The sequence below is a fragment of the Rhea americana genome, unplaced genomic scaffold, assembly GCF_003343005.1.
Source record: "Rhea americana isolate MKP2758 unplaced genomic scaffold, rheAme1 scaffold_142, whole genome shotgun sequence".
Classification (NCBI taxonomy): Eukaryota; Metazoa; Chordata; class Aves; order Rheiformes; family Rheidae; genus Rhea; species Rhea americana.
This window is the reverse complement of record NW_028185506.1, coordinates 2,199,000-2,225,532: the sequence shown is the minus strand read 5'-3', so window position 1 is coordinate 2,225,532 and position 26,533 is coordinate 2,199,000. Positions and strand designations below refer to the sequence as shown.

General features: G+C 44.8%; 1 protein-coding gene across 2 annotated transcripts; it reads right to left on the bottom strand.

Annotated features, from left to right (window-relative positions):
* Positions 1-1,654: 1,654 nt before the first annotated feature.
* LOC146599309 (alpha-2-macroglobulin-like protein 1) lies at positions 1,655-26,533 on the bottom strand. 2 transcript variants are annotated; one of them, XM_085298880.1, is made up of 36 exons: positions 26,242-26,533; positions 24,065-24,248; positions 22,880-23,042; positions 21,841-21,893; positions 20,042-20,062; positions 19,476-19,635; positions 19,432-19,433; positions 18,970-19,052; positions 16,968-17,079; positions 15,848-15,962; positions 15,377-15,486; positions 14,667-14,834; positions 14,184-14,414; positions 13,446-13,509; positions 12,896-13,041; positions 12,446-12,595; positions 12,040-12,192; positions 11,393-11,477; positions 10,458-10,557; positions 10,060-10,285; positions 9,804-9,930; positions 9,117-9,238; positions 8,606-8,660; positions 7,942-8,025; positions 6,725-6,901; positions 6,500-6,581; positions 5,603-5,759; positions 5,196-5,270; positions 4,637-4,799; positions 3,959-4,173; positions 3,607-3,822; positions 3,381-3,505; positions 2,986-3,076; positions 2,234-2,302; positions 1,844-1,946; positions 1,655-1,695 (listed from the first exon to the last, which is right to left on the bottom strand). In XM_085298880.1, exons 1-36 carry the CDS (start codon positions 26,304-26,306, stop codon positions 1,655-1,657), a joined length of 4,293 nt encoding a protein of 1,430 aa, XP_085155006.1. In that variant the 5' UTR covers positions 26,307-26,533. The 2 variants fall into 2 exon arrangements, with proteins under 2 accessions (XP_085155006.1, XP_085155005.1); XM_085298879.1 differs by having other exon boundaries at positions 10,458-10,572; positions 26,242-26,300.

Sequence of the window (26,533 nt, the reverse complement as noted above, 5' to 3'; positions counted from 1 at the left end):
TCAGCTCTGTTCTGTGAGCATATACAAGACTAAAACTCTGTCCTTCCAATACTGGACTGCCTTCCAATGTGGACTTACACGGGAGAAGGTAGAGCACTCACCAAGGTAGATTTGATAGTGGGAGAAGGTGATCATCCCACCAGCCTGAGCTGAGGCAGGGGAATCCTGGGAGATGATCAACAGCTCCCTTAGCCGACAACTGCATTTAGAGATACTTACTAAGTGCAGTTGACAAGGAGCTATTGTTGAGAAGGGATGAAGGGTTACAGTCTCAATAACATTGTATTACTATTTGGAGACAACTTCAAAGCAGGGTTGAAGGCAAGGGAGCTTGCAGAAAGGATGCAGGAGATGCATCTATCACAGCATATTCATTTGCACCTTTTTCCCCAAAGTTTCAGCAATCTTGCAGGTACTTYGCAAGGAGTGATAGGAGAAACCATGAGAAGTGCGAGGAAAAGTAATAGAGGAGCTTCCGGGTTTGTACATTAGTAGCAGTAGAAACGGTATCCCCATGGGCCGAGTTTGTTGTTCATCAACAACTGGCACAATGACAGCAGGGTCAGGGGTGATGCTTATTTTAATTCTTCTTCTCAGGCATATCCCAGATATGTAACGCTTCCTCCCACTCCCCCATCCCCCCCCCCGGACTTCCACAGTACAGGCATAGCTGCTGGATTGTGGTGATTCCTAAGTCCATCCACTGAGGCACAAGACCACATGCACTCAACTTTAATGTGGGCAGTATCCCAGCTGCAGCATCCCCTTCCATTCGGTGCCCAACCTGAAACATTGGGCAAAGGCAGGAGTCACTGGGTGGTAGTTCCTCTCCTCTTCTTTGTCACAACTGTGGGAACTTGGGCTCCCCTTTCTGAGGAGACATGTGGCACTGTGGAGAACACAAGCTAAGATACTAGGAGGGCATGATTCATCCCTTCTCATGGCTATCACCAGGCTGTGAAACAAGCCCTATCTTGGCTGGTAGTGGGACTGGCTTTCTAGGCAGGTCCCCAGGCAGTGCTCTGTCTGAGGGATATGCCAGGATGCAGCACTTGCCGTATCAAGATTTTGTTTTATCCTTTCAGAGGGGACTTCTCCAGACTTGTCCTGGCTTCAGGCTGGTACTAACAGGCCATCCCCTTTCTGACAGCTGGGCATGTTGCTCCACAAAACAAAACATTACATCTTTCCAGGTGTAGCTTGCTCCTTTGGCTCCCTGAATCACTTATCTCCCACCCTGCAATGAATGTAGTGGGAGGAGGGAAATGGGACACCATTTAGGTCTGAGGCCCCTTGTCACACAGGTCATTGTAGCTCTGCATTCTCATTCCATATGAGATGATAGTCGCTAGGTTAGCAATTCTTTCTTCACTCCAATTTAGACAGAGGCTGTGCCTATCTCTGCTGTCGACTAGAGCCTTTTAGCTTCCTTCCTGACTTCAAAAGACCCCTGAGCCTAGCTCCACACATCCAGCCACAGGTAACTCACTGTTCCTCATTCTTGCTGGATATATGCTCCTCAATAATAGCGATCCTTCTTCTGCCTTTTACTGCTTATGTGACTAAAAGATATTCCCTCTCTCCCACTCAAGACTCATAATTTCCGAACACCGTTGTTTCTATCACAGTATGTCACAGGGACCTGCTGCCTACCTCAACTGCAGACAGCATTGTAGTCAGCCAAGGCTCGCTCCTCTGCAAAAGGAAATGAGGAAGACAGTTACACACACATGCATGTGCACAGAGAAGAGTGCACAATGCCTTTTCCCAGCAAAAGCCAGAGATCTAAGGAACCCAGCTCCTAGCCCCAGAGAAGCAGGAGAATCTGCTACTGCAGGCCAACCTGGCTGGTAGTAATCGTAGACTTTAATGATGGCTGGTTTCAGGTTCTTCATCTCAATTATTTGTTCCAGTTGCAGAATGAAAATCTGAGATTCATCACTGAGCTTGTAGAGGTGGAAAGAAATCAGCAAAGTTAATCATACATTAATCTTTATCTTTCCTGCACTAGATCTCTCTAATCCATTATAAATTCCAAATTTTAGAAATGTATGTATGTTAGCAATAGAAAATACTAACCAATTAACAGTTAATTTAGTCAAGGTTCCTCTACATGCCTTTCTACCAGAGTCCTTGCCTAACTGTTAGCCCAGTCTTGGTCTTCCCACACAGCTCCTATCCTCTGGCCTCTTGCTCCCACCATGCTTGACTTACTGCTGTTGTTTCCATTTACCTTTTCCAGATAAATGTAGACCACATCAGCTTTTACTTCTATTTTCTTAATGATGGTGTTGCGCTGCAGCTGGGACAGGAAACAATAACATAAAGAAATTTGTAGCTCTTTTCTTAGGGCTTCCAGTTGGACTGAAGACACAGTGTGTCTTTCTCTTGCACAAAGGTTTTAGTGGTTATACATTTGGTAGTCCTTCCTGGAATATCCCTCATGAGCCTCGTCTCAGGGGTGAATTATGCTGTCCCTTCTCTGTTAAAGAAGAGTGTCCCACTCTGGGGACACAAGGCCATACGAATAAAATATAGTCAGCTAACAGGTAGAGGCACCAGTAAAGACTGTCATTATCTTAGAGTACTGTCTGCCAGACTGCTCTTAAAGACCTGCCTGGGGGTTGTGCAAATAATTCAGCTTTCAGTTTTATCACTAAATTGAAAAAAATCTTCTTGGCTCGAATTGAAATGATTCTTTCCTTAGAATTTCTGATAAACAAATCCTCATGTTTAGCACACTTAAGAGCACATCTTCCTGTCGCAAGGTATAACAGTGTCAGTGGGAGAACCCAAACCACCTTTGAACTTCCATAGCCCACTCTAGTGGGTTCTGCAGGGAAGTGAGAGACTTTGGTTCAATTTCAGTAGTAAAAGGGTTCATCTTAATAGTTGCCTCACAGCCTGAAATGGGCAATTTCCAACAGTAGTAAGCAGTGTGATCCATCTACTACAGTTTCTCCTTTTCTGATCAAGGGTCCTTACCAACATCCTGGATCCTGGAGGCAGGATGAAGCCAGACAACAGGGAGACTTCTACAATCACCATGTTAGAAGTGACTCTGCTGCCAACATAGCTGAGGAAGAAGATCAAACTGTCAGAGAGTCCTTCCCAGTTCTCCCTTCCCTCTACCACCATACCCTGTGTTCAGGACCCTAAGCCAGGCTGCCCAGCTGGGACCAGGGCCAAAACAGGACTGTTCACTCTCACAGGAGGTAGTCAGCACATTTTTTCATCACCCCTTCCACCTGCCAAATTCCCCCTCCAGCCTGTCTGCCCCAAGTGTACAATTCCTTCATTTCAGCCTTGAGGTTTTCCCAGTTGCTGTCCCCCAGTAGACTTGTGCGCTTGCTGGAGAAGTTCAGGATCCTTGGGGTCACCTGACAAGGATATGAACGGTGAGGACATGCATATTGGTCTGGCTACAGTTGGTCAGCTGTGTGTTGACACGCAGAGTGAAGGTTGTGGTGGTCCGTGGGGGAGGCTCATGGTACCTCAGCACTGTCTGCAGAGTGAGCATTAGAAGTGCAAAAGATAGGCCAGATATGAGACGTGAGGAGAAGAGGAATAATCCTCCACCTCTCCTCTCTCATCCCACCACCTTACCTGAGTAAAGACACAGCTGCTGCCATGAACCTGCACCAAGAAATCACCTGGGATTTCTGACACTGCTGCCTGCTGCAACAGCAGTCGTTTCTGGCGGGTGACTTGAAATGTCTTCCCAAAGCCCCTCTGGGACTTCACCCTCACAAGTGCTTGGCCTGATGTGCTGAATGTCCTTGCTGCATATTTTGCCAAGGCTTGCAAGGCAACAACTGTGTCCTAGAGATGGAGAGACAGTCACCTCTCTGTGAGGATCAATTCTGTGGAACCAACTCTAAAAGGGAAGACCCTAAGAGAATTCATTCCGCCAACTTCAGATGCAACAGGATATGAAACACCGGGAGCTATTTGTTACCTGAGTGGAAGCAAAGCCCCCGTAGGCATTCTGCTGCTGGATCAGCCATGCCACGATACTAGCTGCAATTGTCATGTCACCTGCACGCACTCGTGGCTTTGAGAGATAGGCCAGGAGCACATAGGCTGTCAATTCTATGTCCACTGACTGAGTCCTAGGCCAGAAGTCTGTGGAAGCTGGGGAGCTTCGTTTAGGGCTCCAGTGGATTTGTCCTCCTGGGAAAGAAAAAAAAACATTTATTCTATGTGGAGAGAATGAAATTTGGGATATTAGAAACAGAAAAGAAGAAATGCTGTGTTTTCATGGCTCTTTCAGCTAATTCTCTGGACTCAGGCCAGGATTGCTTTCTTCAGTTTATTCTGCAGAGCTTCACCCAGTCCTAGCTCTCAGGATCCTCAGGAGGATYCTGAAATCCTCTAGGCTGGGGAAACATGCTTGTAAGTCCTTTTCATAGCTTGCTTAATAACATATTGTATCTGCAGTCACGCAGTGCAATTACTGCACAAACAGGAGAAAGAACAGCAGGTGCATTTTTTTCCTTAGCAAGCCTCTTGCATAGGTTAACAAATATACTCCAGGTTTGGCCACCTTAGGTGCAGTTGGGATATCTTGCTTGGATACATTACTCCAGATCCCAGCAGCTGAATGAGAGGCCCGACCCCAACAAACAGTCAGCACCTGATTTGATGGCCTGTTCCTCCAACTTGTACAGCAACTCCTGGGTTGTCTCATAATCTCCAGATAAAGCAAAGGCATAGGCCAAGACAGCTTCTGTGTAGATGTTTGTAATGTTGTGAACTGCCTGCTGCAGGCAGCCAAAGGTATTCTGCATCAGCTTGCCCTGCATTGGAAGAAGAAACATATGCCAAGTTTATACAAAGTGCGGGACAGGCTCTCTAATTTCATGGGGCTTATTCCAGGGAACCAGATTACATTTTGTTGATGTAGCTTCAGAGAAATCCCCTAAATTAAACACTTTCACTTGGTAAAACAGGCAGTGCAGCCCCACTGTGCACCGTGAGAAATAGCCACAACTGTTTCGTAACCAACCCCTATGACTCCATGCCAGTGTGGTACCATTTTTGAGGAATTACTTCACAGTTTCATCAAACACTTACTTTCTCACAGCAATGCCCTACTTAGGCCTAGAGAACGACACCATTATGGACTTCTTCCTCATACAGGGCCCAGGTGTAGGAGAGTAAATGAGAGCAGGAAATGAATGGAGTGTGCTCACCTTAAGTGGCTGACCCAATTCCAGCAGTGCTATAGCAACATATGCCCCTAAGGAGATTTCATCATTTGTCCCACCCTGTGAAGAGAATTAGTCACCAGAGATGCAGGTTTCCAGCCTGACACAGACACACTACAGCACTTGAGACTCTTAGAAGTGGGTCTCTAAGGCTCTCAGGTGCATTCTTCCAGATCAGCCTGGGATCTGAAGCATATTTCACTGGGTGGCATTTCAAGGCCTCATGCGGTGGCTCCCTGTAACTGCCCCATGCCCTGTTTTCTATAGGGCTGACTACATGGATTGCAGGACTGACTTTCCAGTATCCTTTGTGATCCCCATAATCCTTTGTTGCCACAACATCCAGCCAGCCAGTCCCCAGATGTGCTGCCTAAGGTAAATTCCTCATTTACCTTCAAGGAGGAATGAAAAAGATTCCCTTTGGTGGCAAAGCAGCCACTGGGGAGCTGGTTTTGCTCTAGCCAATGCAAGGCATCCTGGACATTCTTGTCATCTATGTAGATGTATTTCCTGGCTTGGCCGAAACTCTTGACTACAAAAGCTGTCAGCCTAGGAAGAGGATGAGTTGTGAGAGAAACACACAAGGACAAAGTGAAATGCTTTCCCCATGCTTGACCCTGAAGTTAACATCAACATAGTGGGGAGCTTAGAAAGAGTTAGTTTCAGACAGAAAGGCAAACTTAACATGGAAATGGGCCTTGGGACCCAAGTGGCTCTTCTCCCTCAGCCTAGTTCCACAAAGTCAGGCACTAGTATTTTATCCCGTCATTTCATCATTTCTCTCAAATACCTAGAGACAATCTTGAAGTCCTTCAGGATCCCCCATTTTCTTCCTTCTTTTCTTCATTACTCCCAGCCCAGATATCACAGGGCCAAGCCAGGACAATGCAGATCTTTCAGAATCTCCCAAGTAACTCCCTCCCTTGGCAGATGACTTTAATCACTCTTCCCTGATCTTCCCCCTGTCAATACATGCACCTCTTGGCTAATAAGAGCAACAGTTGAATCTAATGTTCTGCATGGGGCAGCAGCATGCCCACAGAGGGAAAAAGAGACCTCACATCTCTATGGGATCACATCATTATATTCTACTTTCCCAGAATCTCTGCTGACCTGCCTCAGTCTTTTTCTAAGTGACTCTCCTCAATCTATCTCCATGTCAGAGTTCCTGAGAGGCTCTATCCAAAAGAAGGAACACATATCATATTCTATGAGCTATTCGCAGACACATCAGCTGCTCTGGCCAAGACAGAATAAAATCAGGAGCAAGGGATGTCCTCAGTGCTTACCAAGTATTCCCTTCCCCATCCTGATGCCCAAAAACACTGTAGGATCCATCTCTATGCTTATAAAGAAGCTGCATCTGGTACCCTGGGGAGATGGGAACAGTGATTAATGTAGCACAGTAACATGGAAGGGGCCAACACTGTGACAGAGTGAGAGTAAGAGTAGAGGCTATTAGTAGGGTGGACACAGGAGAAGGCAGAGGAGCAAGGCAGGTCTGTTGTACTTGCCATTGTGCAGGAATCCCACTGCCCTCTCCCTGATCTCTGGGGTCAGCTGCCTTGTCTTCTCCAGGTACTGCAGCACATAGACAATGGGGGCAAACAACACCATATTCTGCTCCCCACAGCCATGGGGCATTTGCACCAGGTGGCCCAGGTTCTGCAGTGCCATCCCCATGAGGTCACCTACACAAGGGTTTAAGAATCAAAGTAAGTCTTAACATTATTTGAATTTCTCCTCAGTCAGACACTGGACATTCAGGCTTTATTTCTGCACAGGAGAAATATATTGGAAAGCAGAAGAAAGAGGAGGAAACAACAGAGTGCAGAATGGAGAGCTGTGACTGCTCTGCCTCCTTCCAGTCTGGGGGAAGTGATAAAGGGTGGCCCTAGAATGGAGTCCCTGAGGAATTTTCCCTTATTAGATTTTGTCTTCCAAAGGATTCCTACCATAATAAGTACTATTTGTAAATGACTATGAGCAGTGCTGCTGTTAGGATGAACATAGAAGCACTTAGGAAAAGGTTGAAACGTTTCTGGTCTTTAACATGAAAGGCTATGAAGCCTGTTCTACATGGCCATATGTCAAGTACCAAAACGTTAGTAAGACAGTGGTGGTGCTAGTCAGATGCCATGAAGCTGTCTCCCATCCAGCCAGGAAAGACTTGTAATCCCCTCCCTCCTTTGAGCCCTCTTGTGTAATATCTACGGCCATTTATGTCAGGCATCACTTTGTATCAATTCTAGCATGGGGACAAATGGGCCTATTACAAAGAAGTGGACTGAATAGTAAGTATGTCTACGCCCAGCAGCTTCTCCAAGGAATCCGTTTGCAACTGAGTAATGCTGAGGTGGATTTCATCTCTCTAGGAGCTTCTATTATAGCAGTGAAACTTAACAGGCAGATAGATGGTTATTATCTTTGATGATTGTATCTATACAGGGCTAGCCGAATTTCCAAAGTCTCAGTTAAACCTTAGCTTAGAATCTCTATTCCAGTGTCCTAGCCAGGAAAATGAGGCTTCATCTTACTCTGCAGATTTCTTCACCATTAAAGCCTAATTGCTAATCCAAAAATCTGAAAATCACCTGTTGGTAAACCTTACAGAGGATAGAAACTTAGCATCTTCTCTTTTGACCAGTCTTATGTCAAATGGATCTCTGACATCATCACCAAGTCAATCCATGTTCATGTGTAACAGAAGCCCACTACAGAAATGACTTACCTAAGATGGAAATGGAAGCCCTGGTAGATCCCTTTACTACATTGGCAGGGAGGTAAAGGGACACAGAGTCTTGAGCTATGTTTCCTAATAACCACAGAAGAGAGAAGTTAGATGAAAAAACAAGCCAAATGCATTTAACCAGAGGGACGATGCTGGCAACAGGCATATGGGATGCTGCCTACATCCTGCTTGCCTACATCCTCGTGATGCAGGTTACTTCCTAAAGCCTGTCCCCAGCATTGCATAAAGCTCCATTGCTTGGGAACTTTTCAGATTAGAAATTACATGACAGCTAGCAGCTGGACTGAGGGCTTACCAAACTATTAGGTTCACATTAGGGGAACATCCTAAAGACCTGCAATGTTGCAAGGTCAGGGTGGTATGGTAGGAGGTGCTCTTCCTGGAGACTGCCAAGCCCCAGCAGAGTGTCAGGGACTACAGTGTGGAAAAAGACTATAGAGCAGGAGTTCTCCACCTATACTCAGTGGCAAACTCAATAGGACATCAAGTAGGGAAGTAATTTTTTATCCTTTTTTGCAAAATTTTCTTTGTGAAAACTCATTTGAAAGCATTCATTCGTGAGCTCCTCCCCTCCCCCCAGTTCAATCATACTCTCATGTTTATTGATTTCAGGCTACAGGACCCATCCAAGCTGCCCACAAACCTCCTCTCGGGCACAGCAGGGAGCTGTAAGTCTTCTCCACTAGCACACCTTCTGGCTGCACAGGAACACCAACATGGGACACGAGAAACATAGTTACACAAAAATTTTCCGAACAGTATCAAAATTTAAAAGCGATTTCAGGTCTAAATTAACTAGTTACTGCCCAAGTGCTCAGAGATTCCATCCTCATCACCTTTTGCAGGGCTGCAATGAAGTTGTCTGCTGCACTGTTCAAGAAAGCCCATGTACATGGATGACTGGGCAGAGAAAGGTATAGGGAATGGTACAAATACGACATACGGGTGCAACTCAAGAAACAGTACTGTAAGGGAACAGGCTTGGCTAGATCCTGGAGAGACCACAGCAAACTGAGTCAAGGCCTTGATATGCTAATCGTGGCCAAAAAGTGAGAGAAAAGTATTTAGCCTAGCCCTGTCTCTCCTTGTGGAGGAATAGGGATCACCTGACCCCTCATACTCAGGCAGAGAAGTGAGATTGCTCTCATGCTGACCTGGACCAGCAAGCGTTTGACCACAGTGTACCTCCGCCTCATGTTCGATGGCAAGAGCGTCTTGTCCCCACAGCGTGGTGTGGCATCCAGTACCTCAATYCTGACTGTGATATTCAGAGTCCCTGCCAAATAAATTAACACAGCCTATTTCTTATGCTTTTGGCCAAATGGACCTCATTTGCTTTAACTGATAGTGATCTGAGATGCTTCAGGAGGCTAGTCTTCATAGCCTTAGTGGTTTGGCAGGTAAGGGTGAACCAGCCAGTGCTGATGGCTTGTCCCAACACCCTAAGCATGAGAGAACTGGGTAATGCTTCACCAGCAGTGACTCTGGTCCAATACATGGGTTTGTAACAACAGAAAGTTCGGCAGTCTCTTGGTCCACAGTGTCCCCTTCCTATTGCACCTAGGGCACAGCACAAGATATATACATCAATGTAGCCCTCTCCCCCACCTGGTAACACACCTCCTCAAAAGGTTCTCCACATTTAGTTCCTGCCCTCTATGATGGGCCAATCCAAGAGGGGAGAAAGAAAGCAGATGTGATAGTCAAGGGTCTTGGACCATTAAAAACAAACTTTGGTATCCAGAGGACATAAACTCCTGTTAGTTTCATTGGACCTACCACTCCCTCTCTCACTTTAGTTTTAGGATTTGCCAAAACCACATCCATGTCTGCTGCCATACCCAGCTGGATTGCTGTCACATTCCACATGAAGATCTTGGACTCCTCCACACACAAGCATTCTTTGTCTCTGCAGGTCCTGCACTGCTCCACCTGGAAGTCTAGGGATTTAGTAAGGGCCACATGGATCTGAGGGAGTGACAGATGCAGGTGAGTAAATGGGCAATGCAGGAGAGATAATTTGCCACATGTGTTTGTAAAACTGCAGGGCATGAGAGGCCTGTACCATACACTGTTACCTGTATCACAGTTACACACCTGTATGCACTGCTGCAGATAGTTGAACACTGTAGCCTTTAGCGTGAAGGTCTCTCCCTGGATCACAGAATATGGCAATGTCACATCCACAAAGAAGGGCTGGGCAGTCCTGAGGCTTGCAATCGGAGCAAGGCCAAAGCCCCTCCCAGTCAAGCAGAACATCCTGACTTTCCACTCAGCGACAGTATCAGGCACTGTGACTATGGCATCCCTGGTGCCATTGGAGCTGAAAGAAAGAGATCTCTAGCATGAAGCAAATCAGTCCACTCCACTACAATAGGAAGGGCTCATGGCCCCAGGTACCACTGATAGGTAGCTTTCATTCAGATGCAAGTCAGTCAAGACTTAATAACAAAGGGTTTATCTTTCTAAACACCTTACAGTCTGGCATCACTCACCCAACAGAGAACAGACTCCAGATCCAAGTTTCAGGGAAATATTCATGAAGTCTACCTTGAACTGTGGATTGAGGTTGTTCCTTAAAGACCCTTTGCTCTTCTGTAGAAGGCTCCCCTGAAAGAAAGAGTAATGATTCGCATCAGGGTAGGACAGATGAAACCTGTGAACAATAGATAGCCCAGCACTAGAGAAAGTGGCAGAGCAAACAGTGGGTAGGGTCCTGGAAGGAGTCTGACATGGGAATACACAAGCCAATGGGCTGAGTTCGTGGGAGAAGGAAAAGGGGAAAGAAATAGGGAGCGGTAGCAGGAGAATGAACTTGCAGTAAGCTGACCATTGGTAGAAGATTTCCAAGACTTGGCTAGGCAAAATCTCCACTGATCTGATCCAGAGTCATCATCAGAGAGAGCAGAGACCTCCAGAGGGCCCTTCTAACTAACATTTCTGTGATTCTAGGAATAATAATACTCCCATTTACTTTTCTGCAGAAAAATCCCAGCCCTCTGTGAACAGTAGTGGTTTAAATATCAGTAGTCACATAAGCCATTTTGGTATGATTATCTAGTACAAACAGAAACAGGAAGTAAAGGGGAACAGGTGGAAATAGAAGCCAGGTCTCAACCTGTGGTATAACCACTGAGAAACATTCCCCTGAAGATCTTGGCCTATGCGTGGATTTGTCTATATAAGGAAAGGGAAATATATCCTTTAGCCTCAGGGAACATCTAAGTAGTGACATTCTTCAGAGTTTTTTTATAGGGACTCAGTCATTTCTGCTGAGGGTTGATGGATCTAGCAGCTATGCTTTGGCAGCAACATCCATTACCATTAAGAGTGTCAATATCCACCACTGGCAAACCCCAGAGATCAAAAGGATCTTCCACTCTGGTGACCTCAAGTCCTGGAAGCCAGGCAGACTGAAAGTGTGGCTCACCCATGGTGGGCTTCCTATCTGCCCAGTGAGAGCACTTAGCGGGTTTCTTGATTACAAGGTTTGAGAAGATTTTCAGACCCATGTTCTGTTAGAAAAAGAAGGAGGGCAAGGGAAGAAGAAAAATGTCTGTGAATGAGGAAGAGCAGCTACTGCTCTTCAAAATAACTCTGAAGACAAGTACTGCAGTCCATAGTAGCACTGGCCCAAATAGACATRGTGTTCAGGGAGGTAGGGCACAGCCTTCAAGACATCTAACAGCCCAAAACAGCATGCCAGAGAGAATGCTAACAATTAAGTCATGTGAACAATCAGTGTTTCATTGCCTGGGATCACTTCCCGCGTCTATTTGCTTTAACAGTGTAGACATACATATCGGGGTAAGTGCTCAGGACTTCGTTCGCTAATCTAAAACATTGGGTTCTGCTGGTCCAGAATCTCATCACCTTGCTTTCCGCCTCAGGGAAGAGGTGAATGCCCACACAGGTGCTCATACTCATAATGGGATTGTACTTGTCTTGAACCAGCACAGATGAGTCAGGACAAAGGAGTTGCCTGGGGAAGGCAAGGCTTTCTCAGACTGTTTGGGGAGAAAAATATCTCAAGTTCTAATAATTTCCAGAGCTCTGGGAAAAGTCAGAGATAATTACCTGGAAGAGGTTAAAGATATCAGACTGAATGGAATGCTGTGATTTTCCTTGCAGAAGAGGTGACATGGACTGAGACTGAATGCAGTGATTTGAATGCTCTTCTACCTGGGCAGGATATCCATGTCGGTAGATAGCAGGAAACAAACTATACACCTAGGGAAACTCACAGACAAAGAAGAATCAGGCAGAGAACACACCTCCAGATGCTTCCCTTCACCATCCCCCAGCACAGATACCTATTCTCACCTATTTCTCTAGGCTGCCCCACCCCCACGACATCCACCCCTTCTTCACAGAGAGACCACTCCTCATCCACTAGCCTCTGACTCCCTTTGCCATAACTGCTGCTCCTCTCTCCAACTCAGATAATCAGTCCTGTTTTTTGCCTGGCTGCAGAGACACTCACCATTTGGCTTGTCAGCTCTCTGTCTGGCTTCATGAGAAACTTGCTTTCATCCACTGCCTGTATCGCACAGATGGATCCAGGGGCTGCCTGCAGTTGAAGCTGCACTGTTGACCCTGGGTGAGTTTCTTTAGCTGAGAAACTCACCTTCGCCTTGAGCAACACATCAGGAAAGCAAATATGAGAGAAAAAGAGAGGGAGATGTCATGAGGTACATGCAGCACAGATGCAGCAAGCAGAAAGAGGGAGACTAGAGTTAAATCTTCTCTGCTTAATCATTCCTATAAATAGAAGTCACTACTGAATGGAAATTCTCCCCGTTCCTGGGCACTACGCTGCAGACATCTTCTTCTTCTCTTTTTCCCATGTGTCTCTAAAGTATTTGGGACTCTTTCCACAGGCCTGCTGATTCCTCCTTGTCAGCAATTCCCCAGCCATAGATACGAGTCTCACCTGGTTTTCAAAGCACAAGGCAACATCAAACTGGATGCTGTCAGCTGTCACCCCTCCATTGGGGAAGATGGCATACACCACTAAGGAAGGTGATGGGGTGAAGTCAGCAGTAAAGGTCAAAGGGATGGAGAATGAGCCCTTCAACACTGAGGAGGCAAAGATAAAGTGTTTTCATCACTGTCCTACTAAGATCTCCTTCTGACCTGCTTCTTTTTCCTGTTTTATAATCCTATACTATCAAACTAACATCTTCTGTTTTTGTCTGTCTTTTCTCTCCCTCCACTCTTTAAGCCCACGTGCTTCATCACGCCACAATTCTTCCCCAGTCTCTCTTTTCTTTATTTTTTTCTTCACTCCATCTTTCCACCCTTTCCTGACTGATAAAATTGCTTTCCAAGTCTCTTTCTATCTTCTTCTTTGACTACCCAGGGGCTACAGCTTGAGAGAATTCAAGAGAAACTCAAGTAACTTTCACTGTCCTAACTAGAAACCCAACAGCTCCAACTGTTCTCCTTTAATCGGCCATAGAACCAGATTACTGCAGACTTACTGTTCAGCTTCCCAACCTGGACACTCCTTTGGCCCCTGACAACAATTCCAGCCTTCCCAGTGACCTGAGGGAGGACAGACACTGGATGGGCAAACTGTTATTGTCATCAGAGTACAGTAATGCTCACCCTGTGAGCATGTCACACTCTCAAGCAACCAAAGAAATAAACTGTGGGTCCAGTCTAGCTCCACACCTAGGGCCTGGCAGATTTGCAGACTTTACAGTATAGGAGGAGGAGATTAAACACATCAGATTCTGATCTGTCCTGTCAGGACAACAGGTAGGTAGTGGGCTCCCCAGAGAAAGGGGAAAAAGATCTAAGGCATTTCATCTCTAGTAGGCAGATATCCAGAGCAGATCAGAAGCCTTTTCCACTGAGTGGGTGTTTGATAACAGTGTGAAAAGCAGACCCACCATTCAGTTTCCAGAAGCAAAAATAGTCTGACAACATACAACATGCTCTCAGTTCCCACTGCAGCTTTGGCAGAGGCTAAGGGGCCAAWGGGCTGCAGAGATAGAATGCTCCTTCCACCCATGGAGTTAGAGCTCCCACTAMCAGGATCAAGCTGGCTGAACTGTCCATTTAGAATTCACCAGGTTCTCCAAGTGCAGGTTTGTCTTGCACCACTGGAGAGAACATCTCTACAGGGATGATCTAAATTACACCCTCAGCATTTCATTGGGAACTTGTCCTGTCTGTTCTGTATTTCCCCCCTGTTCTCTATGACCCTCACTCACATAATATGCAAAGCCTATACGGCTGGTATCTTCTCCCAGGTCATCTCGATTGAGTGTGAATGTCACCTGGACACTCTGCTTCAGCCCACAGGGCAATGTTCCCATGAGGGGGTGTATGTCCAAGAAGCTCTTTGTTGTGACATGGAAGGGCTGCAGGTGATGGTAAGCATTTGTGTAATTGATGCCAGTTTTCCGAGGTGTGTGAGTAAGATCCTCCAGAGTGAACCTTCCCTGAGAGGGGACCAGAGACATACAGAAATCAGGACAGAAGAGTTTTCTGCTTCAGTGCTTTGTTAGGTTGTCTTCAACTTTCTTTGAGAAAGATTATTGCACGATGTCTTCCTCACAGCTCTGCCCTGTCAGAGCTATGTGGAAAACCCAAAGCTGAACTGGCAGGGAGGCTACAGGGCAGGAGTGGGGGATGGTGGCAGAGCTTCAGGGTTCTCAGGCCTCCACGTTCGTGTATGTCAGTGTAGGATTTACCTCCAAATAGACTGAGGAGTTGTTCCAAGCATTTGTGTCCAGGCTGAATGATGCTCTTCCATTGTCATCTGTGATATATATTTTGATAAACCGACGCTTCATGAACCTTATCACGAGATAAACTTTTTTGTTTTTCATGCCATTTCCATGGTGATCCTGAAGCTTTATCTGATGACAACAGGGAAGAGCAGAAAAGCCCAAGTCAGATGTCCTTTCCAGTATCCTACCTAAAACCTTCCCTCCTCTGACAAACAGAGCAACTCCTGTTTAGGTGGCTTAGCTTCAGTCTGGTCCCCAAGAAGGCAGGAGGCCTATAAAACTTCCTCATCTCTAAAAATAAACTGGGAGAGGCTGAAAACTCTCCTTTCCTGAAAATGTGTGTGGCTAGACCATGCAGAATTCAGGTCCTAGCCAACAGCAGAAAGATTCCCACAAAATCACTTATTGCTCCCAGTGGAAGCCGAAGGTGAAATTACATCAGGAAATTTGAAGTGCTGCAGCTGGACCAATACTGTTCCACTGTGCTGTCAAGTAATGTGACACACTGTAAAGTAAAGTTCTGCAACAAAGTCTTGGGATGGGGAAACATGCCCTCTACTTCTGACTCTGTCTAATAGCTTCAGTCAGAAATGGTGTAGGTCAGCAAAATTTACTAGACATTAAATTCACTGGCAATTTATGGGGTAGAGAGGAAGCAATGGAAAAATCACCTTCCCTCTGTAGGGTACTCCAGGAATGTAGTAAGCATTTGGTGTCTCAAACATGGCCCTTGCAGTTTTCCTAGAGATGGGGATTTGGCTGGAGGCATTGATTTGCACCCCTGTTGGAACATAGAGTGTAAGGGAAGCAAGGTTAGATTACTCCATCTTAGTTTAATTTCACTTTGTTCTTCTCAGGTCCTCTAACTGAAGTGACTCAAACTTTTTCCCTGATGTCAGCACCCTACAAAAGATCTAGAAGCTGTTCCTGTGGCAGCTCTTCCCTCAGCAAACATGTTTTCAAACCCTTTTATGGCCTCATTTACCATGTCCCAGCCACACTTCCTCTACCTGCTGTTGGTAGAATTACTGCATGTGGGTACAGCAAGTTCCCTGCACAAGAGCATTCACTGTCCTGTGATGGTCCCTGTCATCCTTGCACTTTCTGTCCGTGATGTGATTATAAGCTGAGCTCCCAGGTACCTGTGCCAGCCTCCAGAAGAGAGGCCTCTACATAGAGCTTGCTGTCTTCCTCACTGTGTGCCAGGTTAAAGATCGTCATGCTTACAGAAGTAGTGAAGCAGCCCTTGCTCACTGTCTGCAATAGAAAGTGGTAGATGTTATTTGAAACTGGTGAGAAGAGAATGTATTACAAGTACACCATATTAGTCATTCTGTCATAACTCTTGATTGCAACAGTTATAATGAAGCCTCAGAGTCTAGTCTTAGCCTGATTTAGGATGCTGAAATTAACAATGTATAGATATTTTTTTTCCTGTGTGTTGTCTCTCTTCTTTCCCAAATATATACATAAACTTTATACTATATGTGTGCATGTATATATATGCACATACATATATATGCATGTGTGTATATACACACACACATATAATCAACATATATAACTCATTTTCAATATATATATTGAAAATATATTTATTATCCTCTCTCTATTATAAATATACATATAATTCATATTGCATAAGTATAAAACAAATCATGTATCACACAATGTTGTTGACTTTCCAGCTTCTGCAGAAAATTTAAAACTTCACTGTCTGGATTACAGAGCAAATATAGCTGTATTTTAAGAATTCTAGCAATGAGAACTGCAGAATCAAATGAATACTGAAACTGACTCTTAAGCTCTAGAAGCAGAAGATTACAATCACCATAAGAGGTCATAACGACAAATCATAAAATATAGAATGTTTCCAAATATATTGTAGAAGCAAAGAACCCAGCTATGAAATGCTGTTTTTTAGGGGTAGAGGGGGGAGAAATAAGATATAAAAATGACTGTGTGATCTGGCTGTGGAATTAACCATGTTAACCACCATACATCAGCATCCTTGTGTAGCTCCAGGATGGGTTCACCTTAACAAGGTATTTCTGAACCTGCAAAAGCTCTATGAATTGTTGTTTCTTACACTGTAACAATTCATAGCATAGCATGGTCTACAGATACAGAGGTTGGCTGCCTTAGCTAAATATCCCACAATGAATAGTTGGGTTGCAGTCTGTTCTGTTTCTCTAATCCCTTGACACATTCTTCTTTGTGGTGTTCCTCCACTACCTCTGTATCTTCCAGAATCTTACTCACCGGACCACTATACTCCCTACAGATATCCTTGCTGGCATTTTGAGGACGCCTTCTCGCTTTCTGGCACAATGTGACCTGCATGGTCCCTTGCACTGCTTTCCCATAGTGATACCTGCAAGGAGAACACCAGAGGAGCAACCAAGCAGAGAAAAACAGAGAAAGATAATTTTTGTGTATTGTGCTGAATCCATTGCTACTCAAAAGTAGCCTTCCTGATAAAAGTATCAATGCAGTTAGTAAGCAGTCACAAGCAAAATTACAACACACTGCACTTGAGGAGTTCAATAGCACAGTCCTGCATCCAGCAGAGGGAGAAACAAATCACCAACAGGAAAGGACCCACATACTCCAAAGCTCTCCCAGTTTTGGATGCCTGCTGTCCTGGAAGTGCAGGCAGAAGAAGAGAGGTGACCTGAGCTGATGTGTCCACATAGCACATAACAGCACCCAGTAGAGATACTAGCTCAAATGTGAAAGCAGAAGAAAACAGTTTCTCTATAGACACGAATAGTAAGTGTATGGCAGTGATACAGCTTCATTGTTTTCCCTGCTGGTGCTAGCCTTAGCAGAGCCAGCTCAGGTGCCTCTGCCATCACAGTGCAGACACCCTATCCATCACCAAATCAGAAGCCATATTTCACTGTCACATTGACTCCTTGGTCACTGTAATTCAGGAGACAGTGAGGCTAGTTGGCTGAGCCAGGATGGAACTCATGCTCTAAGGTCTGAAGAGCTGTGACTTACTGGAACACAGTTTTCCATGTGACAATTAACAGGTCCTTTTAATTGCAGAAGTGAACAAACCTCTGCAGAAGTAGCCACTGGAGCCTTGGGTAGACTAGGCGGATCTGCAGCCTCCTTCCCCCATTCACAGCAGTTTGGCTGCCCATGCTAATAAAAGCCAGCTCTGATATACTGGAACTGTGTAACCTTGCAGCAAGAGTTGTGAGAAGCCTCATTAAGGCTTCCCCCACTTCACTATATTTAAGCTCCAGACTTTGAATTACTTGTAGGTAAGCCTGTGCCAGTCCATATACTTCACTGATCCTCACACGGACTCACTGAATTAACTTCCTGGATTGACTCAGATTTGCCTCATCATTAGGGACTCATCTGGTGATTTGGACTCTTCTCTAAGCCTGTTTCCATCACCAGGCCTGCTCTACTTTTCTTGCTCAGGTATTGTAGGGCTGTACCATTACCAGTGACGCCATTCCTCCTGCCTTCCTTACTGTCATGCTTGGATCTGATCTGGCCTTCCCTTATGGAATAATGCATTTTTACTGCTGCCTGGCAGTATCAGTGACAGGAAGATACCAATGACCCACCCTGGGCATGTGAAGTGCTATACTGTTTTCTGCTAGAGCTTCATAGGATCTTGTTTTAAATTAATGAGAAATATCAGTGCAACAGCAAAGAGGCAACAAAAGTTTCCAGACAGCCCAACCTCAAAAAGGGCTCAGTTCAGCCCCTTTTTCTGTCCAGAAAATGCTTCCTAGATTATTCTCCTTTGCTTTTTGGTGCTTACAGCTTCTGAGGACATCTTCCTTCACACCCTCTTCTACTCAGTTTTTGCTAATGATTACAAAACTAAAGAAACCTACCTACTACTTCTGCGAAGGTAATAAGTTCAGCAGCATGTAAATGAGAAGGAACAGCTCAACTTTCCAAAGAAAACACAACTTTCTGCTCCTGCTCCTACCTCAGCAGATCAATCCAGTGTCAGACATGCATTTTACTATGCCTAAGATCGTTCAAGGCCAGCACATGGCCTCCAGAGCAGGGTATCTCTTGCCCAGGAGAGCAAGGCAGTAGCTGTCAAGAGCAGCTCATATACCTCAAGTACAAAAGTTTGACCCCAGTTGGGATTCTTCAAAAGGGAAGCACTTGTATTTGACTCCTCTTGAGCCATTTCCCCTTCTTCATGTGTTCAAGAGAGGAGACATGGAAAGACACATAAAGTTTTGATAAGCTGTTTCTTTCCACTGAACAGCCTCCTCACCTGCCACACACACGCAGTAGGAAAGTTTTATCTGAAGCATAAATCTGAGCTGGTCTCTCAAGGAAAACATCAAATCTTGGCAACTGTGGCAACTCTGGAACAAAAATCACAGTATTACTTCCTCAAAAGCAGCAGACTACTTAGACATGAGATCAAGAAAGTGACAAGTGCACTCATATAAGACTGGAATGCCATGAAGGAACATGCTAACAAGATTAATGCTAGGACTAATTGAAAACATGGAAAGCAAAGAGAGAATCCTCTTCTGTTCACTACCATATAAGCAGTGTCACAGAGGTTTTTAGTGAATTCTCACTCCATGCCAGCCTAGTTGTTACTATATACCTTCTTCAGGGCTCTCCAGTACAATCTCCCTTGTGTGCATTTTTGATATTGCCCACTAGTGAACTACCTAGCTCTCAGACAGTAATCCTACAGTTACCTCTTCTGTTATACAGACACAACTAACTTTTCCCACCCAATTCTTTCTTTGTCCTCCATCTTACCATGTTCCTCCACTTGAAATGTACTGGACACTTTTAGGTTCATAACATTGATGGTGTAAGTCCCCAAGGAAAGTTCAGCAGCTAACTGGAATGAGAGATCTACAATGCCCTGTTTCGGTCTTACATCCAGCCATTGGCCAATTCGGTTTCGGTTTGGATCCTGTAGTCAGAGGGAAGGAAATAAAAGACAGTCTTCAGCAACATCTACTAATCTGTATCCAGAGCTCACAGGATTCTTAGAGTTTCAGAGATTTCAAAATTCCACAGACTCTTGCTGGGTTTACTCATAAGGTGACTAGAGTCACTCTGTACACACACAGAGGTAAAACAGGTAGACATCAAGGATTACTGTTTTATACTGCCATCTAAAAAGAAACTACGAAAGCTCCTGACTTTTAAATGCTCTAGTCTTATTTTAGAATAAAGGCTTGTTTCCAGAAATATTTGAATAGACATTTGGATAATATGCATGCATAAATCCTAAGAAAAGTAACTTATGCTTAGTAAGAAAACTGCATATCTATCCATCTTGAAGCACCTTTCCGTATAATAGTTGATACACCCACCTGGACCTCCACCACCGAGTACTGCAAAGTAAACAGAATGGATATTAGAAACTGTCATGATATAGAACCTACATACAAACTTATCATGCACAACCCAAGCACTGTGACAATACTGCCTCTCCCAAACACTACAGTATAAGGACCTTAATTCTACAGAGACCAGGAGAATGTCTTTGAAATAATAAAGAAAAAAATAACATAAAAATCTTTTCTATTCTTTGGATTTCCTTTTTGATCCCTGAATTTTTAAGATGCACTTTGGCTCACATTTTCAAACTTTATGATCATAACAGTTATAATTTACTTTTTAAAAAAGGGAGAAAGCAGAGAGTCTCACAAAATCACTTGAAGACAATAAATATTAAAAGGTATCAGTTTTGTAATAGAGATCCCAAGAATTAGTAACACTGCCTTAACTGCTGGGAGAATACACCCTATACTTTTCTGTAAAACCCCTGGCCTAAAAGACAAGGTTTAGAGATTTGGACTACTGCTGTCTTTGGTTGACAGTAACAGGGAGGCAGAAAGCAGGACATACTTCATCAGCCTTTCTAGGCTTACTAACTTTGTGTTTGTACTGATGTCACTGCCAGCAGGCAACAGATGTGAAGGGCTTGGGACCTGAGAGAGCGATGCACACATAGGCAGGGGTAGGGAACTGAAGACTGTTACTGGTCTGTAAACAGAAGGTCATTTTTAATTCACATTATTCATCATTCTAAGCTTTTATACAAGTTATTATAGGCAGCTCTGCACTGAAACTAAAAAAAAGTGCAGGTTAATTATTTTCCTAACTGCAATCCAAAGTCAGCACTAAGAACAAAATATGCCAGTGAATAGTACCTCTCCTACCTCCAACCAATCTAATTTGTAAATTATATGTTATGGCTCTAATGCTGCAATATTGCTTTGATTAAGCATTACCTTTTTTGAATTTTCCTCACAGCATTATTAACATTTATAATGCTAACTGTATTATACTCACAAACAGATATCAAATATTTATGGTCAAATATCATAAACCATCTTACCAATTGTGGGCATGGTACCAAATGTATTGTTTACTATGAACACATTCATACTCTGGCAAATAACCAGATTACTACCCTGATATCTAACTGATCTAAGATAGATGCCTTCTCTGTCAGGGGAGAAAGTGAGTGCATGATCCTACACTCTCATCAGGAGCTCCAGAAGGAGGAAATTCGTCTAGAGGGATTCGATTTAACTCCCTGCCCTTGTGTGGCTTTTAGTATTTAGTCATAGCATAAATTCCTGTTGGCTCTCCTTTAATTGCTTCAAATTCAGGGCTTTTCAAATTCAGGGTTGGTCTTTTCAGAGCTGAAAAGAAAAAAGAGTTTTGGTTCTAGCCAAGTCTCCATGCAATTTGTCTAGTAATTGCACGTACAGCCAGCAGCCTGCAGATTCCCCCAGAAGCCCTGCCGACTTTTTATGGGAGGGGGAACAGGTGCTTGCAACTTCTGGACTACCCTAAACTAACTCAGCTAGCAGCAAGTGCTGGCACACTCTCCAAATACAAGTAGCAATTTCAATCCTCCCACCAGCCAACAGCAACCCTGTGAGGATAACAATACGGCCTGGCTTTAGCACTCAGGAAATGGGTGAATGTTTTTTAAATGTTATTTTTTAATTTAATTCAGTAACAGGTGAGTGTCTACTACCTTGAATATTACAAACACTCAGACTGTTTCAGTATTCACAGCTTGGAATTGGCAGAAGAGACAGAATTGATAGACCAAATCTGGAAAATTCCTCATGTCCACTCAGATGGGCTTTACCTTGCTATTAACAGGAACAAAATCTTCAGTCAATGTCACTATTCGAAATTTCACTGAAGGAAAAAATCGAAGAAAAGAGCACATTCTAAAGATGGACTACATTCAGAAATGGACCTGCCTTGTACTTACCTCACCCTGAAAAACACAACTCCCCACCAACTCTGCTAGTACTCCCCAGTCCTGCCCTGTAGACACCATCATATCATTTGCTTAGTCTTTCATACAGCTTTCTTTCCTCCCTATATGCATAAAAATATTATGTTCTTGTCTCACATTTTGATTGTCTTTTCCCACCTAAAACTGGCTCCATTTATGAACAGCTTAGGCAGTTGCTTAGAGCCATAGACAAAAAAAGGGGACAAAAAAGTCGTACTTGCTTCCTCACCTGTGCCACAGGTCTTGAGAGGAATCTGGAGAATATGCTGCCAGAAGAAAGATGGAAGTGTACAGAGTGGTTTTTTGTGCTGCATCTCCTGATAGCAGCAGCAATCAATACCTGTGCTTTCAGCCCTGGTTTTTCAGCCCTGTCACAGCACCACAGCAGCTGACTTAACATTTGGGATCTTTCTCATAGGTTACACCCTGAGTTACCCTTATGTTTCTTCATCTGCAGTGTGAGCAGGTCAGTCCTACCTGGCACTGACTGGGACCCTTCATTTTATTAAAAAGAAAAAAGAAAAAAGAAAAAAGAAAAGAAAAGAAAAGAAAAGAAAAGAAAAGAAAAGAAAAGAAAAGAAAAGAAAAGAAAAGAAAAGAAAATTCAGGACTGTTCACTCTTCTGAGCCTGCTCTGCTGCTACAGCTTTTGAGGCTGACATTGCCAGTCTCCTCCCTCACCTAAAATATGATGAAATGATGCACAGATACATCACCCCAGGAGGCAGCATAGGCCTCAGTCATGCATAGCTTTCCCCTCCAGCCCTCAGATATAATACGACACATAGTACTCAGCTTTTTACTCAAGGAAAAGATGGGAACAAATCCCAGATAGGTCAGTGTAGGGGAACTGTCAGGAGTACTGCTCCGTGCAGAGTGCTCACCTGTCTGTCCTGGCTTATAAGTGGGTTTATCCAACTGGATGAAGGTGCCTGTGCCAGTTCTGCGGATCAGGACTTTCTTCTCTTCTTTGGCACTGAAATAGTGGCCATTGGAGATATGCAGCTGTACAGTGACCACTTCTTGGGAACCTGCAGGTTGGGGGACCTAGAACAGGAAACAGGAGTCACCAGGTTAGCAGAGAACAGCAGAGGACAAGATTCTATCAAAGTAGCTGCTCTTCTCCTTGCTCCTCCTGCTCTGTGAGGCCATCTCCTTCCCCACTGTATTCTGAAGGCTGCCTGCTACCAGCACAGGGTATTCCTTCAGTGACTGAAGGGCTGTGTGCATGGAAGAACAGGGAACACTAGCTTGTGCTCAGGGGCAGACCTTGAAGAAGAGGAAGCGGAAGCCTGTTCTGGCACAGAAATTGTACCTGTCCCCTTCAAAGGGCCACTGTTACAGTCTGCATGGAGTAAGCTGGGGAAGACTCAAACCAAGGGAATAAGAGGTCTATGCTCGTGAGAAATCTGTTTTCTGGCCAATTTCAGGGCTGTATATGTAATGGAGAATGAAATATACTCTCACTCCTCATGGCAAGCCAAAAAAAAAGAAAAAAAGGATTCAAGGGTTTGACAGATTGAAGAGCCCTGTGCTGAATCTCYGAGGACACATTCCCATGCCCTTCCTAGGCCTCCAGCACATTTTAAAGTAATTAAAGAGAATCTTGGAGAGAATTACATGTGAGGGGAGGCTATCTGAAATGTGAGGCTTGGTTCTTCTCCAAGTGAAGCATTGGAGTTGATTGATTCACAGATGCACCCCGTGACAGTGCTTTCTTCTCGGGGAAGAGAATGAGCTACACATGAGATACACAGCTGCCATCTGGGTGCTTCTAAGCTCCTCCATCTTTGTCAGTCTCTGGGTGCCTGGCCAGGCAGCTCTTCCCTCAGTGAATTGTGCCAGAAGGATGGATTGTGAAAGGCCCAGGAGGAACAGTATCACACAGACTGACAATGCTAGGGAGCAGAGACGCTAGGCTCCCATTAAATACCCTTCCTGAATATGTATTCACTCCTTTCCACGCTTTTTCTCCTTTTTTACTTTATTTCTCTGGTGAGAAGAGTCATGAGCTGAAAGAGCGTACTGGGAGTTGCCAGCTACAGCTGCTTTCCAAGAATGACCCTGACCTGAAATCTGGAGCATTCAAAGATCCAGTTGTTTCGGACAACCTTGTGAAAGAGGCTGAGGCTGCTAGATGCCTGCACAAGAGTTAAGGACACACGAATAGACTTCTCCACCCCACGAAGGTCCAAGCACACCCTCTGGGAAGAGGGGAAGGGCAGTTCAGCTGGGAGGATAATCAGGTACTTCCTGTAATGGGGAAACAAGACATCACATCACACAGTGTTATGCTTTCTTGGAACAAATTCTCTAAGGTCTGAGGAAGCAGAGGGGTTTACCACTGCTGTTGAGTACAACTGCTCTGCTGGGGTGAGAGGAACAGATTAATCATGAAAGTATGAACCAGTTACAGAGGTGGTAGAAGGGATATGGTAAATCTGGGAGAATCTTTTGGGACATATATGAGAAATGCTTGAAAGGGATACTTTTAGTGTAGTTGAGTCTTGGGTGGGTCTGCAGCTCATGCTAGCTTCATGCTGCTGCAAAAATACTGCTCACCATGCCCAAGTTAATGCCAGCTATGTAGCTGTACTTACAACAATGGCTGAGATCAAGACATGTCATCAGACAGAGTGTGTCAGGATGACACACTTTCTTCATGAGAGATTACACTGTTATAAAGTCAGCTCTCCAGGGGAAAGATGCATTACCTCCACCATCCAGCAGGAGGAAGGGATGAGAGAGGAAGTGCATGAGCAGTTCTGAACTCTCCCAAGTAAAGTTACACTCAGGCAAATGCTTTCTGCAACATACTTACCATATTCCCTTGCTGAAAGCTCCGGGAATGGAGGAGAAGGGCTCTGGAGACCCCTTTTCCTAGAAGACTGGCACTTAGCCCCTGCCCCCCCGTCTTTTGATGGCAGGCTTACTGAAGTGCCACACTGTAAGGCCTGACTAACAGGCAATGAAAACCCCCAGAGATAGAGCATGGAGAAAGAATTTACCCCTTCTAGTCTGCAAGTTGGTATAGCCCCTTCTTTTCAATGGGACAGGAACCACTGTTCCAACAGATACGTGCCAATGTCCCTCACTGCCTTTGCACTCAGATACCAGGAGTTTTGAATCTACTGGGAGTTTTCCTCCAGCTAAGTACTCTGGGATTTTGTCATCAAGATCCCTGGAGCAAACAATATCTTTAGTCTCACACCCCACACAGATCACTAGGCTTAGACTAACCTCCTCCACTCATTCTCACTCCATATCCTGTATATTAACTACAGAACAAGCCAGTTGCTCCTCCCAAAATAATGGATACTGCTAGCTGGGCATTACTAGAACCCAGCATTCTGGAAAAGCCAGGGAAGAACAAACTTCTCCACACTGAGGCCTGATTCTGCATAGGCGTCCCAGGAAGGGGTCTTACTGCTCACACAGTCCACATCACCCAAACATCAACCTTTGCCAGAGGTGCTTGGTGTTTCTCATTAAAACTCAGGGCATGGCAGTGCCTGCAGCTCATGTCACACTGGTGTGTATGTGGTTTTGGAACATGCTACAGCAGTGCAGGGAAACACACATAGTAAAGACTGTCTCTGCAAAGGGAACTGTCCAGGAGTTCCCACTATGTATAGAAAAGGGAATAGTGGTATCGGCTGAGAGATGGGTTGGGCTGCAAATTTCAGGCTGGGATCCAAACCCTCCATGTGGCTGTATTCTTTCAGAGCTGAGGTTGCAGCTGTATAATCCTGATCCCAATACTCTCTATGACTCAGGGTCTGTTTTGGTCCCACATCAGAAGTGCAGGTTCTCTACAGCTTTACTCCAACTCCTCAATAAAAAAAAGGATCCCCCCTCTTGCTTTGAGAGGGCTCCTCAACTATCTTGGCAACAGACTGATTCCTACTTAATGACCCCCAGCCCTTCACTACTTCTCATTTGCCCTTCTCTTTATCCTATGCCTTTCCCTCCAGCTTGCCTCAAACTAGAGTCCTTCACTCTTATTGTTCCCATTCTCAGTCCTTACCCAGCTCTTGTATTGCAGAAATATTCATGGGCCAGGTTCCCGCCTTCAGGAGGAACCTGTGTTCATAATGGGGCTTGTGGCGTGCAGTGTTCATAACAGAGCTTATAGCATGCTGTAAGCCACCCCCTGTCTGTTCTTTTTAGAAGTTGCCTAACAGGATCCCATGTCTCTTCCTGCCATCCTGGCCCCTCCCTCACCAGATCTTGAAATGTCACTTACGGTTGTGCCACTATCTCCAGGGTGTAAAGCAGGCAGCTCAGGAGGAAGGGAGTCCACATTTTCATGGGACAGCCCCTGGGAGGTGGATTTCTCTTAAGATCAAGTCAGGAAAGAAGAAGGTGGGTGCTTGCTTCTTCCAAGGCCTCTAGGCCACCTGCTGTTGTTGCCGTTTCTCCCAGGAAGCAGACAAGGAGAAGCCCCAAAGTTTCTTTTCTTCTACCTTGTTCCTGTGTTTATAGTGCTCCAGGCACAGGGTTGTACCTTTCAGGATGCTCCCCAGCCAATCCAAGCC